Source organism: Mobula birostris, chromosome 20 (genome assembly GCF_030028105.1).
Source record: "Mobula birostris isolate sMobBir1 chromosome 20, sMobBir1.hap1, whole genome shotgun sequence".
Classification (NCBI taxonomy): Eukaryota; Metazoa; Chordata; class Chondrichthyes; order Myliobatiformes; family Myliobatidae; genus Mobula; species Mobula birostris.
In genome coordinates, this window is record NC_092389.1 from 25,318,185 (window position 1) to 25,336,113 (window position 17,929).

At 39.2% G+C, this 17,929-nt stretch overlaps 1 protein-coding gene across 1 annotated transcript; it reads left to right on the plus strand.

Moving 5' to 3' along the window:
* The first annotated feature begins 2,893 nt into the window (after positions 1–2,893).
* On the plus strand, positions 2,894–8,703 carry LOC140185525 (myb/SANT-like DNA-binding domain-containing protein 2). The gene is made up of 2 exons (XM_072238857.1): positions 2,894–2,925; positions 6,955–8,703. The coding sequence occupies exons 1-2, from the start codon at positions 2,894–2,896 to the stop codon at positions 7,820–7,822; spliced, it is 900 nt and encodes a 299-aa protein (XP_072094958.1). The 3' UTR covers positions 7,823–8,703.
* Positions 8,704–17,929: the final 9,226 nt, after the last annotated feature.

Consider the following 17,929-nt stretch of genomic DNA (forward strand, 5'->3'; position numbering starts at 1 on the left):
CCCCCCTTCACCATCTAAGCTCCACCTGCCCATCATCCCCCACATCACCTGGCTTCATCTATCATCTCCCAACCTCCACCTGACCTCTCCCTCTCAGCTTTTAATACTGGCTTTCTTCCCTCTACGCGCACTATCTTCATGTAGATTCTTGACCAAAATCGTTGCCCCTCCCTCTGCCTCCACAGATGCTGCTTGACGTGCTAAGTTCTTCCATTGGTGTTTATTTTGCTCCAGAATCTGAAGTCTCTTATGTCTCTTTGTGCACTGATTCCTGCAATTCAATGGAAATCTATAAAGATGTTAAACAGCAGGGTTCTTACTCCATTTTATGTTTTAATTAGGGTAGTGGTTAGTTCCTGATTACTATCAAAACCTATACCAATATGCTACTAGAAGTGTACAGATTACTACAAAATGTTGTCCTTTACTGAAATAAAAATTATGGAGGAAACGTACTTTGAGTGTTGGAAATCACACAGAGTCATTTACCTCAAACAGCAGTTTTCCACACATGGTATCTTATCTGCTGGGTATTTCCAGCATTTTCTTCTTTCTTCCTTGATATTGTTGTCAAAAATATAGTGTTCAGTGTCTTCCTTTCACATCTTCAAGCTGTGCCAAAGCACATTACAGCTTTTGAGTACCTTTTATAGAGTAGTTACTATCATAGAATTGGAAACCAAGCAGCCAAATGTTCATTCAACAGAAGTAATGGACCAAGGCAATTTAACTGCTGGTTGAGAAATAAATGCCAGCCAGCACATTGGGGAGAACTAACCAGTTTGTCTATGAGAAAAGAAAAAAAACGGTAATTTACAGCCTTGGTTTAATCCAGTGTAAAAACAGGCCATTTATAATTCCTAATTGAAATCCTGCTCTAGCAGAAATGCACAAATAAGTACAAGATTTTAATTTACCTTTTGTAGTGAAAATAAAGGCTGAAATTGCCAATAGAGTTTAAATAGCTATTGGATAATGTTGAAATATGTATCAGTTAATAGCATCATAGTCTATCCAAGTGTTATTATTTGTTGCTAGACAGAGGGTATTTAGTTGTCAAACATTTCCTTGATTAAATCTAGACATTATTTATCAGTTCTTCCCCTTTTTATGTTGGTGGATTAAAGCCCTACTGTTTCTACTTTAGCAACTGTGAAACCTCATGTCATTCATACTCTTGCAGCTGTCCTGTTACAGTAACACACATATAGCTATATTGGGACCTCTTTCACCTCAGCTCCTGTGAATTAAACCAGTGCCATACTCCACAACGTACGCCATCTCCAAAGGGGTCCTTCCACCAAACAAATATTTACCTTCCCCCCCCCCCACTTTCCACAGGGATCAATCCCTTTGTGATTCTCTTCTTCATTCAAGTGAGGGAACACTTCACCTGCGAATCTGCTGGGGTTGTCTACTGTGTCTGGTGCTCCTGATGCGGCCTCCTCTACGTTGGTGAAACCCATCGAAAAATGGATACACATGGAGTATCACTGCTCCATCCACCAAAAGCGGAAATTCCCAGCAGCCAAACATTTTAATCCCGATTCCCATTCCCGTTCCGACATATTGTATTGGTCCATGACCTCTTCTTGTGCCACATTGAAGCCACTCTCAGGGTGGAGGAGCAACACTTTCTGTTCTGTCTGGGTAGTCTCCAACCTGATGGCATGAATATTGATTGTACCTTGTGGTAAAAAAAATCCCTAATGCTCCCCTCTTCTTCTTTTCCCCACTTTGGCCTCTTCTCACCTGCTCCTGGGTCCCTTTCTCCTATGATCCACTCTTCTCTCCTATCAGATTCCTTCCTCTCCAGCCCTTTATCTTTCCTATCCACCTATCACCTTCTAACTATCCTCCTTTCCAGTCCTGAAGAAGGGCCTCGGTCCAAAACGTTGACTGTTTGTTCACTTTCGTAGATGCTGCCTAACCTGCTGAGTTGCTCCAGCATTTCATGTGTGTTACTCTGGGTTTTCAGCATCTGCAGACTTTCTCATGTTTATGATTTGCCATTTTAATTGTTCTCTATCAATTTGTTTGAGGTGGTGTAAAACAAAATCAGACTGATCGCTCTAGGATGGCACACAGCAGAGAAGTAAAATTGAATTGTAAAGTCATGGGAATTATATCCTGGAGTATTATCCAGCACTTACTATAAAGAGAGTGCAGCAAATATTTATTAGATTGCTTCAAGAGAAGGCAGGTTTGCCATTTCAAGAGAGATTGAGTGGACTGCAACTGTATCATTACAGTGTAGAAAATGACAGCAAGTCTTATCAAAAATTTCCAAATACTGACCAGATGTAGCAACTGTGTAAGACAGGTGACACAGACTGATAAGAAGGCAGAGGTTGTTTAAGACCGCAATAAGAAGAAATCTCTTCACCTAGAATCATAGAAGTATACAGCGCAGAAACGGGCCCTTTTGAACCACCTTGTCCATGCTGACCATGGGATATATCTATGCTAATAGAGTGTGGTGAACCTTCAGATGTTCTACCCGGAGGGCTTCAAAGGCCCTGTTGTTGTATTCATTCAAATGGACAGATTTCTGGATATTAAAGGGATCAAGGGTTTTAGGGATGGTGCTGAGGTAGAAGATCAGCTATAATGAACAACAGAGAGTCTTGATGGACCTGTTCATCTACAGCGACTATTTCTGGCAACATTTAGAAAATATTTAGGCCACTGTGTCCAAGTTGGCCATTAACAGCTATTTGAGTCCGTACAACTTGCAAAAATGTAGCTTTTCCTTTAAATGCCTGTTTTTCCAATTGGAGGCTTGTGACCAGTGGTGTGATGCAGGGATTGGTGCTGGGTCCTCCATTGTTTGTCATAAATATTCATGATTTGAATGAGACTGCAGGTGTCATGGTTTGTATGTTTCCAAATAATGGACAGTGAAGAAGATTATTTAAGACTACAGTAAGGTATAGAAAAAGTGAATAAAGGAATAGCAACACACATCAAAGTTGCTGGTGAACGCAGCAGGCCAGGCAGCATCTCTAGGAAGAGTCTTACTAATTCTTCCTTCAGTTAGTCCTGACGAAGGGTCTCGGCCTGAAACGTCGACTGTACCTCTTCCTAGAGATGCTGCCTGGCCTGCTGCGTTCACCAGCAACTTTGATGTGTGTTACTTGAATTTCCAGCATCTGCAGAATTCCTGTTGTTTGCGTAAAGGAATAGCAAATGGGATTTAATTCAGACAAGTGCAATGTGCTACATTTTGGAAAGGTACCGCAGGCCTGGATGTACATAGTGAATAACAGGGGTCTGGGGAGTGTTACTGAACAAAAAGGCCTAAGGGTACAAGTATGTAGTTCCCTGAAAGCAACATAGATAGACAGGGTGGTGAAGAAGGTGTATGACATCCTTGTCTTCATTGGCTGTAGCACTGAGTATAAGATTTAATACATCATGTTACAATTGTACAAAATGTAGTTTTGGTTGTACTTGGAGTATTGTATGCAGTTCTGGGCAACAGACTACAGGAAAGGTGCGATTAAACTAGAGAGGAAAGATTCACAAGGATGTTGCTTGGATTGGAGGGGTTGGAGGATAGGCTGGGTGTATTTTCCCTGAAGCAAAAAAGGCTGAAAGGTGATATGAATGAGGTATATAACATTATGTGAGAAATAGAGAGGATAGATAGCCAGTATCTGTGACCCTTGGTTGAAGTGTATAAAAGTAGAGGGCATAGGTTTAGGGTGAGGGAGAGGATGTTTAAAGAGGATCTGAAGGGTAAATTTTTCAGTAGTTGGTATCTAGAATGAGCTGCCAGAAGATAGGGTGGAAGCAATCACAGTAACAAAAGTTAAAGAGCATCTGGACAGGTACTTGAATGAGCAAGGCATAGAGGGATATGATTAGTAGAGATAGGCATGGTGTTTGGCACAGATACAGTGGGCCAAATGGCCTTTCACTGTGCTGTACAACTTGATGACTCTTTGACCATGACCCTGATGCCTTCTGCTATGTGTGACAAAAATGGTGGTTACAAGAGAATGATAACTAAAGAAGGGCAGTTAATTTAGTTACATTCAACCATCTAAAAAGATCCTAAAGTGCAAACTCTAAATTCTGAATTCTCATTCAAATATGTCTCTAAATTTCTTTATTTTCTTACATCGGTAAGTAAAGAACAGCATTTCAGCTATCATGAAACGTTAACGCTGCTTTTCACACCCTAGCTGCTGCTTGACCATCTAAGTATTTACAATGTTTTCTGCCATTATTTCAGCTTCTCCACCTGTAGTTTTTGCTGAGAACCAAAGCTAGGCTGAGCAAAAGGACTGCAAGGAGGCAGATGGATTACAATATGAGAAAATGCAAGATTATTCAGTGGTAGGAGTTTTTCATATTCATTTCACTTTATCCAAGTGGTATATTCTAAAATGGCAGGAATACTAAATGTAATTAAGCAGAGACATCTTGGTGTGAGGTTCACTGTGCAGAAAACATGCAAGCAATGGCTGTAAACAGACAGTTGTCTGATACTGGGATACTTCACAGAGCAAGCCATTACTCCAGACTGTTCATCTATTGAATGAAATACATGATTGGCAAAGTTTTCAGTTGCATCACATTCCTCAGAGTCCGTAGAGTGTGATGTAACTATTTTATACAGCATTTATTTCATTCAATACTTCCTTCAGTGTTAACTTTTCACCAGAGGCTCTCTAATTGCAAAGGTGGGGCTTCTGTGTGATTTCAGTGAGGATATACCAGCTTGTTGAGTGGTGTCACAGCAACAACCTTGCACTCTTCATCAGTAAGACCGAAGAGCTGGTTATGGACTTCAGAAAGGGTAAGATGAGGGAACATGAACTAATCCTAAAAGAGGAATAAGAAGTGGAGAAAATGAGCAATTTCAGGTTCCTGGGTGTCAAAATCTCTGAGGATCTAACGCTACACAAACTGAACCACTTATACTGTAGCCTCCAGTTCATATCGCTTTCCTTGGAGAGGCTGCTGGTTCAAGTCACAGCCCTCAGAGGGGCTGTTGGTTCAAGTTGCTGATCTCGGGGGGTAGCTGGTTTGAGATGCTGCCCTAAGAGAGGTCCTGATGTTCTCAGAGATGTTACCAAAATTCTGAGATTTAGGGATCGGACTGGAGTTCATATTGGCCTCTTTCTGGTCTGCTTTTTTTCCGTATTCTTGCTTACTCTTTCTTATTGCAGATTGGTGGACTGGGAGGTTGGGTGTGTTTAGGGTTTGTGAGTTTTTTTGCTTTTACTTTTTGTCTGTGGGGGGGATTGATGTCTTTCTTTCAACTACTTCTATGGTTTTCTGTATTCTATGGCTATATGGAGAAGACAAATTTCAGAGTTGTATTCTATGTACGTACTTTGCCAAATAAAATGGACCTTTTGAACCTTGAAAGATACACACTGCGGAGCTGATGAAGTATCAGCACAGGGGATCATTTTTCGCTCAGCTCATAACGGTTGGATCTGGTCAATGCTGAGTCCCCTGTTCCTGCACAAGCACTTCTCTCGGATGAGTTCTTACTGTTAATGCCACTTTTGATTCCCAGTATGAAAAGAGGGTCCTCAAGAATGAGCAATACAGCAAAGTTTTCAGTCATGTCAGACAACCTAACTCGTATTTCTTAGCCTTTAGTAGGAGACTCTGAGATACAAAATTATCCATAAGCTGTAGATAGAGTGGATAGCCAGTACCTTTTTCCCAAGACGGCAATGGATAGTAATACCAGAGGATATCCGTTTAAGGTGGAGGAATGTTTAGAGGAGATGGCAGAAGTAGGTTTTATACACAGGAAGTGGAAAGTGCCTGGAGTTCACTGTGTCGGTGGTGGCAGGGACGTTTAAGATACTTCTGGTGGCCAAGCCAGAACCAAAACACTTGCCACTGCTGGCAACCCTAAGGGTTTGTTATATTTGCATGATGCGCTCTCACTCCAATAATGATTGTTCCAAAAGTCAAGGATATGTTTTCGATCCTTTAGTAGCAATTGGCAAACATACAATCTTGTAGCAATGAAACTTAAGCATACCCAAGTGTAGGTTGAGCACAATGGAGTGATCAGCAAAAGATATGAGATCCACTGGTCCCCAACTACTACAAACTGCAATGAGCAGAGTAGTATTCCCTTTGCTTTTACCATGTCCCTACTCATCTGACTAGTTACAACAATAAACACGCAACACGGTATAGAGAACAGATGTATGGCTTCTACAGGCATCTTACTTTCTTACACCCTCCATCATTCCTCCCTAGACTCTCAGAGCAATCTAATTCTTTCCACTTCTCCCTTCTCTGAGGAGCCACATTCATTGACTGATACGAACAACCTTGTTTAATATTTGACCATAATTGCCGATTGAACTGTCCTGCCAAATCCAAGAGTCAACATCATCGTCTCGATGCTCTACTCCATCTAGTGAGGAAGAACTGCAATGACTGCTTGAGTAATGGGGAGTTTCATTGTTGGAAGACTAATGTTTCAACCATTCTGTATGCTTTGAGAAGAGATTGCCGGCGTGTGACAGTTTCACTTTGGCAGCAGAGGCCAGTACATGAATTGTTTGTGAAATGTATCCTCAATCAGACTGCGGTACATCTTTAAATGCATTTTGTCAGCTTCTCTGAATATAACAAATTATAAACGTTTTCCATTAAATGCTAGGGTGGAAGACAGATTTAAGATAAATTGGGGGGAAAAAAACAAGTAATGTGAGATGATAACTTGCAAATTTGCATATCTTCATGATTTGGACTGTCCTGCCAGGATGCTTCCCGTCTTTCAATGGAGAAACTGAATGTATATTTTAAAGGAAAAAAAATCAGGACTGTAGTTAAAGGATGATAGAATGTGTCTAGTTGGGATAATCTACCAAATGACTTGCCTCCTCACTCTTTTGCTGTTTGTGAGTTACTACCTGTGCCCAGTTTGTAGTGATTTCTGATTCTCTACTGTTTGCTCTTTTCAAGGAAACCAGAGATTCTGCAAGCCCTCACGGCACTATTGGACTCAGTCCACCCACGGTGGCAGGATTTCCAAAGCTATGACGATCTCGGCAGTACGTACTTTGCAAATAAACTTGGTATCTTTGCTATTGGTTATAATACGAGATGGGTCGAGGACATACGATATCATTATGCAGAAATCAGCTCGCAGGTGCCGGTTGGAAAGAGACTGAAGGAATATTTAAATCCAGATAAACCAGAAGGCAAAGTGATCGCTGTTAAGCGTCAAAAAATGAACTGGAAGAAAGTCTATTACAAGCTATTTGAGATCACAAAAAGTGAGGCACGTTGTCTTGAGCTACACTTTGCTTTTGAATGGATACCCATTGCCCTTTCCCGTGCAGCCAGTGACAACACCGTACAATATTTGCTTCCGGGCGGGATCCCGGATACTAATGGCCTATATGTCATTGGTTGTGAAGAGGCAGAGGGCGAGAATCTTTCCCCACGGCGAGATTACGGCATTCGGGTGCTGCCAAGGGTGTCGCTGCAGCGGGACTCGAGTGGCAGTACTGCAGGACCATCGCTTTTGGAAAATGAAGTTAGTGATGCCAGTGAAATGAAGTCAAAAATTCATTACTGTTATCTAGGTGTGGCAGAGGAGCAAACCATCCGCCAGTGCATACTGCAACACTTTCAACCACCAGTCAAGATGCTGGGCATGGAGACATGTTCAATCAACAGCTTCCTCTCTGAAAACTGCCGAGCAGGAGCCATCTCCAGATCTATTTACATCAAATTTATAGAAGTAGAAAAAGAGTATCTCTCTTCAGGCTGCGTGCAGGAGTGTTTGGAAAAAGCCATGGGGTATTCTTTACGGTTCACAAAGTAAATTCCAACCAGAGCCAACATATTCAATTGTGATGTACAAAGATTTCTGCCTGGTCACATTTAGAACTGCAATAATGTCAGGGTTTTGATTTTAAAGCTTCCCACATTTACTGTACTTGAAGGGTTTCAATACTATTACGGCTGAGAGAGAAAAACAAGAAATTGAGTCACTTTGCTCAAAACAAATTGGAATGGAAGTGCAAGACAGTAGCTGAAATGCTAGACATGTAGTTTAGAGTTGGTCTGCTCTGTGGATTTAAAGTTCAACTCTTGAAAGTGATTGTTGGAGCCCCAGTACTTTAACTACACTGAAAGGTCTAATGTCTTGGTTACAGTTAAGTTGAGTTGAGTTACAGGCTAACCAGTTTAGGGCAGGAATGCAGGTTGTGGGAGCATCTAAATGTTACACTGAAGTGATGGTATGTTGAGATGTTTGCTTTACTTGCATTCTGTGGTTTTAGCATTGCCCAGTAGTCTATCCACCAGTCACTTTTGTGGTGACTTCACTGGGTTACAGGCCATGCAACCAATTTAGTTGGGTGCAAATCCAAACATGGAGAAAGGGAAAGATGGAATTGAAATGGGATGTATCTGCATGCATGCCTTTTCCACTGAACTTAGCATTGAACTTGCAAAGAAGGAATCTCTGGTTCCTTTTTCATTGTTTAGAAGCTGCTCTGGAGTAGCCTCAGTTGGCCAAAGTGTTAATTTAATTTTCCTCCTTTTGATAAAATATGACCCAATTGTTAACAGAAACACAATCCCAAGAACCTGATTTTGTTATGGTCGTGACCAAGCTCCAAACTGTCCAGCTGCAATTTTCCTGGCACTTAAACTCACGTGCATAGTGCCTGGAAAATATTGTGTGTTTGATCTGAGCACATACTGAACGTTTTGGCTAGGTTGGGGTAAATGCAGTGGCAGCAGATGGACAAAAAAAAATATGAAAGTTTGGATCTGTGGTAGATTGCAAATGTGCATTTGAACTCTTCATGAGTTGAATCCTAGTTCATATACTTTATGGTCTCAGTGTATTGATCTCAGATTATTTGCATTGACCTGATGAGATTCTCCAGCAGTTTGTTTCTTGACAATTTCTACCTGGAACTATTTTAAAGTCAGTCGTCTACTCCACCCTTGACAGGCACTGGTATGATTTACCAACTTAACTAATGAGTGCAAGCAGCACCCTTTGAATGAGATTCAGTGCAAAGATTCCATGAGTGATTTCTACCTTCAATAATAATTGAATATAACCCCAATTTATTTGTTTGAGTTAGTACTCTCCCTATACAGTCAGAAGGAAAATGCCTTGTTAGCACCAGTCAGTTTCACCCCAAAGTGGTCTTCCACAGTCAGTTACATCAAACAATCCAGTCTTTGACCGAGCTTGTGGATTTGCACAAGCTATCAGGGTTTTGAGCATTTCGAATATATTTTTCCTACCAGTCAGTGCACAGGTCAGCTGATGGAAGTTAGGACTTCAGTATTGCAGTGTGCTATGAATTAAGGTATAACTCTGTGACATTTGTGTGAAATGGGGGCACTTTATTTCTCTAACTAGGACTTGGTACAAATTACAGGCTAAGTTTTTCCTATGCAAAATGGGTCCAATGAAACCTTTGTTTCAGAGTTAATATTCCAAGTTTTTTGAAATAATGGCCATTCCCACCTTTTCATTGTTTTTCACCCTTTAAGTTGTAGTGTCCACATCTGTTGAGTTACTAATGAAACGTGAATGACTTGAAACATCTTTTGTGGTGAGCTTTTGATATTGTGAGGATATTTTAAGACCTTGGAGACGAAGTGAGAGAAAATCTTGCTGTTGCTCTTCAGTCCTTTTAAGCTAACTGTTTTAATAAGAATAAGCTATGAAGCTATGAATATATTGAAGCTTAATCCTGGTTTGTTAAATAGTGTCATCTTACTTTGAATATGTTCTCCCTAACCTGAAAATGTTGGGAATTTAAAACTTCACTGTAAAATCCCCAATGGCTATTCAATAGATAATGCTAGAGTGTCTTTTAACATTTCAGACGTACATTTGGTATTGACAGCCCGTGCCAAACAAGAACCTAAGTGAAAAAATGTATGCTATTTTTAAAAAAAATCGTTATGAAAGTTCTATTTCTTTCTGGCAACTAGTGAAACAGACATTGCAAAGCTTTATTTCTCAGTCCAATAAGAAATGAAGCTTTTAAGTTGACAATAGATTTCACTGAGCAACAGACACAAGAAATCCTACAGATGCTAGAAAGCCACAGAGCAACACACAGAAAATGAATGGAAATGCAGATTTCCAGCATCTGAAAAATCTCTTGTGTTTAATTATCACTGAGCGCTGGTTATGCTTCTATAGGTTCAAAGACACAGCTAAATAGATGAGAAAGTTCCCAGATTTCTTCTGCTGTCTGTGACTTTACCATGATTATGGAAGACAGCAGAGGCATAGTTTTGAGCATTGAAGTGAATAAGCTATCAGGCGTCCTATTTCTTTTTGCTGTTGGGTGTCCTCCAATCTTTGTTTGACAGGATATACCATTGGATCTGGTGTAATAACTTGCTCAGGCAAGGCCAGGATATTTCAAACTTGTTTCTTCCTCCCTTTTGTGAGCTGCTACTTACTGTCTGGACCTGTACGCTATCTGACAAGATAATATAGAGGTTGTCCTGTCTTGAGTTGCATTTCATGAACTGATTCCTTTGACAGAAGGCAGAAGAATACAGCAGAAAGCTTTATTTCAGCAATTTAGTGTGAGAACATTGATGTTTTGGCAGGGCAGCAGAATTTGTGTCTATGAATAATTATAATCTGGATTATGGAATGCAAAGTAGCAAGAGATCATTCCTGTGCTCCCATACACTGTAAGGAGTCCAAATTATTAATTTGATTCCTCTATGGCAGGGGTTCCCAAACTTTTTTTTTTGTCATGGACCCCTACCATTAACTGAAGGGTCCTTGGACTCTGGGTTGAGAACCCCTGCTGGATGATCTGTCAGCTAGTGCGACACAAATGCAACATGAAATCTGTTCTTTATTCTCATTAATCTGGCTTTAATTTCCCGATGTGATGCTTTTTACAAGCAGTACCACATTGTAGTAAAATGTAACTGTTTTAAAATACAATAAAAGCTGTCATTGGGGATGGGTGGGGGGGGGGGTGCTTCAAGTTTCATGAGAGTACTTTTCCCTTAGTGTTTCTCTCCACTAAAAGATGTGGTATGTGTTAACATCACATATCCTCAAACTCCTCCAGAACACCTAATTGGAGCTGTTTTGATTGAAAACTGATTGGAAGTTCTCTGGTGATATTGCTGGTACTACTTGGGGTGCTACATTTGAAGTAGCTCGTACAGTAAAAGAAAGGGGCAAGGCACTCGAAGTTGCAAAATGTAATTTCCATAAGCAGCAATCATTGCAACTCAGCCCAACTTCACTATTTTACTCTTCTCTTTATGAAAAGGTTACATTTTTGTTTTGTGCGTTGACATGTCACAATGATTACTTCCTAAACTTTTCAGTAAATTAATTTCTAAATTGTAATCTAAAGGTAATCCGTTAGTGCCACACAAAGTATTTTGGTATTAATCACAGTCTCAAGATGATTAGATAATTTTGCCTCAAAACAGAATGAAGCATTTTGAAGAATTTGGGCTGTTGACTTTTCCCTCGATACTCCCAAAAACATTCATCCAATCGGAACTAATTGTCTTTCACTCAGAATATATAGTTTGGGGAAGTTGTTTTCCAGTAACATTACAAGGCAGCCTCATCTTTGTGGTTGTGTGGGCACCATTAAGACTATTCAAAGGGTAAATCCTGGTCCCAACAAAAACAAAATTGTATTTTGAATATTGGAAATTAATATTAAACTTGAGGTGCACTTTGAAAACTCTCCCTTGTCTGTGGTTTTGGGCACAGACAGTGTAGATTGCTATTTGCACCCTGAGGTATTTGTGAATTTAAAAAAACAACTTAGCATTATTTCAATACCTAACATGAAATAATGTCACAGGTCTTATGGACACTTAGGTTATTTAATTTTTAACTTTGTATTGGTCAGTATTTAAGTTTTGAAATGAATGTCACTTTCCCTAAACATGAATTTCCATATCTTCAAATATGCTATTGTGAGGGATCTAATTATGATCAGAATTTTGTTATCGAATTGAAACTGACATATAATTACAAGTTGTACAGTTGAGATCAATGTTTGGACATAGATCTTGGAAACTATGCAAAGTTTTAGATTCAGACTGATCTTTTAATTACAGTTTGATTCCCGACTTGTTAATCCTGAAAGAAATACACCTATCGTTCAATTATGTGGATCTGAATTAAAATGAACTTTCTTTCTGAAACAGTTTAATGAAAAGATTTGATACAGTTTTGCTCAAAGCAGCATATCTCTCTTCTAGTTACTTTCCGAGAGTCCTCTGCCAACTGTTACTTTGAGTATGGTTCTGCAGATAGAAGTATCCTTCCAGTAGATTGCATAATTTTGGCTTATGAACCTAAACATTGAATGTTGACTGATTATGACGAGACAACATGGCAAGTGTTTCCAAAATCCCCACCATTAATGGCATCCTTGCTCTCTCGTGGTGTCACTGTATTATGATCATGAACACCTGTCATCTCGTTCCCCAGGCGTTGAAACCAATTATATCTGCTTTTGCCCAGGATATTGGCCAATAAAATACAACTCAGGAATTTTGTTGTGTATAAAGTTTAGCATTATACTAGATGATGTCCTTACCTACAAGATTATTGGGGCAGCTTCCAATTTAGACTTTCAAGAAGATCCCTCCACTTTTCTTCCATTGGAAACCAGTAAATGTTTAATTTTGCTCTCTTCATCAGCTATCCTGTAAACTTTTGACTCAACCTGTGACCCTAAGAAAGACGTTGACTGAGTGTACATCTGCATCCTAATTTTGAAGTGCTGCTGAAAAGTTTCATGAATCTACAACTTGGGCATCCAGGAAACATTCCAACCCCACTAAAAAGTGCTGGACTGTTCTGTATGTAGTTTTGCATCAGCCAGTGATGCTAAAACTCCTGAATCTGCAATTACAGACTGCATCTTTCTTTGTTCTGTCAGGTTGCCAGAGTGTACACTGTTTGGAAGCTTGTCCAGGTGCAACGTTAAGGTTGTGTTGAGTGAACATTGAAATATATCCGTTTTAAGCCCTCCCTAATTTACGTAGGATTACAATTCCCACATAATTGAAGACCAAATGAAACAGTCAGCAAAACAAAACCCAAATCACTGGAGAAAATACCCAGAGCAAGCTACTGTTCTGAGCATTGACTGACCAGGTAGGCTGAACTGTACCATTCTTAGTATAGACACTGTTGAGCATATAAAGATGAAGATATGGCTAGAAGTAAATTTAAACAAAAAGAAATTGTATTTTTACATTTTTATGTTCTGATTTTTCCAAAGTTTTATTTCAGATTTTGTTTTTCTGTAATTAAGCAGTGTAAAGCTTTAATTTTAAACCGGGCAGCCATTCCTCTTGTTTAGCTGACCAATGATGCACATGAATAGTATGACGGCTGGATCAGGGCAAAGTGTGAAGACATTTCCTCAGCAGGCGGCTGATCCGTCCAAGTAACCACATTTTGTGGTGGTATTAAAACCTAACTTTGAATTTTTGAAAGTAATCACAGAATGGCAACAGAAACATGAACATGTTGTTTTCCATTTTTTTTCTTAACTGAAATATTATGTGGTATTTATCCCTGCTGTTATCGATTATATTGTAATACTTTATGAAATGATTTATCCTTTAAGGAAAAAATATAGCATCACTGCTGACTAGCAAATGCTTGTGACTGAAAAGTAAGTATGGATGAGAATGTTGGTTCCAAGTGATCAAGACAAGGTCTTTTGATTCACAATATAGTCCTCACTCACTGCCCCTACTAAAGAACTTTGGGGATTTTCCATTATTTTCAATGGAAACTCCTAACGACTCTGGGCTGTTTTGGTGAGATATGTCTTGTATTCTCTTGATGCAGCATTAAGCTATAAATTATTAGATATTAAAGATCATTATGACTATTATTTGTGTGTGTGGATACTTTGTCTACTGAAGCAATATCTTTCAGATATCATGCTTGGAAAAAAGAAACACAAAGCTGCATTAGACTTATTACAATGTGCACTCAGAATATCTTGAACACAATGTCACAATTGAATGGAAGTTCATTGAAGAGCTGCCAATGACCAAATAGTAGACGCAGAAGTAGAGGAGAAGCCATAACCAATCCCATGGTCATGAGCGTCACAGTAGCAACGCGATTATGGCTTGGGGCGTTCAGAAGTTCAATTTCAGCACCATTCTTTAAGGCGTCTCTCTGTCCTCCAAGTCAAATGCATTGATTAAACATTTCTTAATTGTTCACCTTGAAAAGCAGTCTGTCACAGCTTTGTTATAACAACAGTGTAACAAATATCAATTTCCTTTCACTTTTAATGCTGCTTTTAGCTCTTTCAGTTTTGTATTGCATATGTTTTCCTGATTATAGTTTTGATTTAATTTATATTTTAAAATCTTATTGCTATTGGCTGATAATATTTTGTGACCATTATACCTACTCTTGTACCTCCAAATCATGTTTGGACATTAAGAATGTCAAGCCTTGACATTAAGTAGAAGGTTACCAGATATTTTAAAAAGTCTTCAGTTCCATGGACCAGAGAAAATGGTTCAGACAGAGAAAGTTGAAGGGCTACGTGACAGTGGTATCACTACCTTGAATAAGTTTAATTCTTTACAAGGGCAGCAATGGTGGTAATCAGAGATAATTTAAATATCAAAGATTTTTTTTAAAATGTTATTTCAAAAGGATATTTTTAGGTAACAACTGTTGCTCTTGAGTGTATAATCTTAAAGTAATGGAAGCAGAATCAACGATAAGTAGTGAAGGAGAAGATGCTGGGTTATATGGATACATTTCAATAGAACACAATCAATAAGAATGCCTCCTCCTGTGTTGTAGGTTCCTGATGGTTTGTCTGGATACCCTTTCCACTAATCTGTGACTTCCATTTTTACTAACAGTCTGCTGAGTCTTCTGGAAGTCTATCTAATTCCATTATTGCTGCTTTCAAATTAGTAAAGCGGAAAAATATCAAATGGGTGAGTTGCATGCCTTGTGCTTCACGGATCTATGGTGGTTCACATTTATCCAAGGTTCAGTCATTCAAAACTCAAGCATATTTTCACATTAGCAGCAGGACTAATATACTTAAATATTAAAAGGCTTAAAAATTAAAAGGCTTAAATATATTTATTTATAGCTAAATATGCAATTTTTTTGGCATTTTTCTCAATGAACAATGGAGTGTCATTGGTGATTGCACTAAACAACAAATGTTTTCAAAAGTGTTGCTTCCTCAGAACAGTTTATTTCTGATAGACTGCCTGAAGCTGAACACAAATATAATTTCAGACTATTTGTATCACGCAGGAATCTGGAGAAACAAGAAATTAATTTTTATTGAATATAATACATTTAGTTGCAGAAAAGAGCTGACACTTTGCAATAGTCCAACTCAGCTAAAAATGTTTTGTTATTGATTTTTGTTTGTACTTAATGTCTGAAGCTTGTTGCGGAAGTGTGCAGCAATTATCGATGGATTCCGGTTGCCCTGATACAGTTTCACCGTGACTGAAATGTCCTGGTGAAATCTTTTACCATGCTCGTCACTGAGAACACCAAAATTTGCAGGGAAGAAGTCTAACTGGGAATGCAGAAAATGAAACTTTAGTGACATGTTGCACTCCATGGTTTTGTATGCTTGAAGCATGTTGTCAACCAGCTGCACGCAGTTTGGTGCTCTGTAGTTGCCAAGAAAAATTTCAACAACATCCTTGAATGCCTTCTGTATGAATTTTTCTCAGATGCCACCAGAAGTTCTTTGAATTGCCTTTCATTGATGACCTGTTTGATTTGTGGACCAACAAAAATGCCTTCCTTAATCTTGGAATCAGTTATTCTGTCTTGAATTATGAGTTGAAATAACAAATATTGGGGATTTCAAAAAAAATGGTGCATGGTATAAAAACTTGATAGTGATTTTTCATGATCAGCAGCTCAAATCCATAAGATACACCCACAATATTCAGGAAGCAAAATTTTTGTTGTCTGTTGTTATTGAATCCAACGCATTGAATTGAGAGCTGTGGAAGATCATCTCTAAAGTTTCTTCAATTTTGTCATCCATTTTCAATGACCTATGGTGGAAATTGGGTCTGGGTGGTTTTGCAGTCTTCAGTTTAATTACCTTTTTCCTTTGGCTTTTTTAAAAAATTAAATTGCATGAAGTTGCTGAATTTCCCTATGTTTATATCATGTTTCACCTGTAGCACCTTTCTCCTTTTCCATTGAAGGTCAAGTTATGCAACATGTTGACCACTTGTTGTCAATTGCACCTCTTTCAGTTTCGAAGGAAGCTGGAGCTCCCAGTGGAGTTCCATAGAGCATGCAAATTCTCACAGGCAGCACTTAAATTTTGCATCACTTTGTGTGACTCTGCTCGGAAATCCTTTAAATGGTCAGAGATTTAATCATGTTTATTTGTGTACCCTTGATGAATTTCACTTTTCATTACAAAGGTTATTATTCCAATAGAGCTGCAACAGTTTGAGAGGATGAAAATGGTGTCGTACCAAGAAGTTCCTGGAATATCTTCCATTAATCAAAAACATCAGTTCTGGCTAATCTGTGGTGAAAAACTTTTGCCTTGTCTTTTTCAAGTCACTTAATGTTAAACGTAAAATGCCTTCACCTCTCTTCCTGTCAAACTTGATACCAAATTCAATAAAGTCACAATTGGGAAAATGTTCATTTGCCACTAAATTGTTGGTCAATCATGTTTTATTACTCTGCTGTAGGACAGCTTTTAAGTCTAAATAACTCAAAGAAGTTCAGACAGCATTCCACAATGTCCAGTGGTCCCACAAGAAACTCTTGGCAACGGAAGATAAGATTTCATGATTAATCACAGCAGGAGTCGTATATAAAAGGCATTTAATGTTGTTGGGTGTAGGTGAAGCATTGGCTTGTGCACTGGGGAAGAAATTTGTTTCATATCGTTTCTGAAAATGTGTGTGAGAGGAGCACTGTTACAAGGGTTCATAACGTTTTCAAAATTTAGCAAAACGTATTGAATGACATTGGACAACTTGGTGTACAAGTATAGTCTAAATGCGGTCTTAGATTATATTTTTAATTTTCACACATTAAATAATCTGAACCGAATTGTAAATTTGATACTGGAGTTGATTCTGTTGATTTTTGCACTCAAAGCATGAAAAAGCCACAGAGTAGCTATTGTTGGAACAGAAGTGATAAGATCGGTTATCCCTGTCTAATTCTTCTAATGTTGAAAATCTCAACTTGAGCAATAGTTAGGTTGCTCCTTGCCTTATTATCACTCAGAAATCCTACAGAGATCACTGATGAATGTTGACTGCATAATACTTATGAGGTTGGCTGGTGTTTTACTGCTCCCTGTAATAAAGTGGGCTGCTGAAGCTTACAGCCCAGATAGTCATGAAGACTCAAGCAACACACATCAAAGTTGCTGGTGAACGCAGCAGGCCGGGCAGCATCTATAGGAAGAGGTACAGTCGACGTTTCAGGCCGAGACCCTTCGTCAGGACTAACTGAAGGAAGAGTGAGTAAGAGATTTGAAAGTGGGAGGGGGAGATCCAAAATGATAGGAGAAGACAGGAGGGGGAGGGATGGAGCCAAGAGCTGGACAGGTGATTGGCAAAAGGGATATGACAGGATCATGGGACAGGAGGTCCGGGGAGAAAGACAAGCGGGGGTGGGGGGGGACCCAGAGGATGGGCAAGGGGTATAGTCAGAGGGACAGAGGGAGAAAAAGGAGAGTGAGAGAAAGAATGTGTGTATAAAAATAAATATCGGATGGGGTACGAGGGGGAGGTGGGGCATTAGCGGAAGTTAGAGAAGTCGATGTTCATGCCATCAGGTTGGAGGCTACCCAGACGGAATATAAGGTGTTGTTCCTCCAACCTGAGTGTGGCTTCATCTTTACAGTAGAGGAGGCCGTGGATAGACATATCA

Bases quoted from the DNA above. Each gene is read 5' to 3' on its own strand.
- LOC140185525 (XM_072238857.1), top strand. From the start codon at position 2,894: ATGGACAGTGAAGAAGATTATTTAAGACTACA. The intron at 2,926-6,954 runs GTAAGGTATAGA...GCTCTTTTCAAG, and splicing joins GAAGATTATTTAAGACTACA to GAAACCAGAGATTCTGCAAG.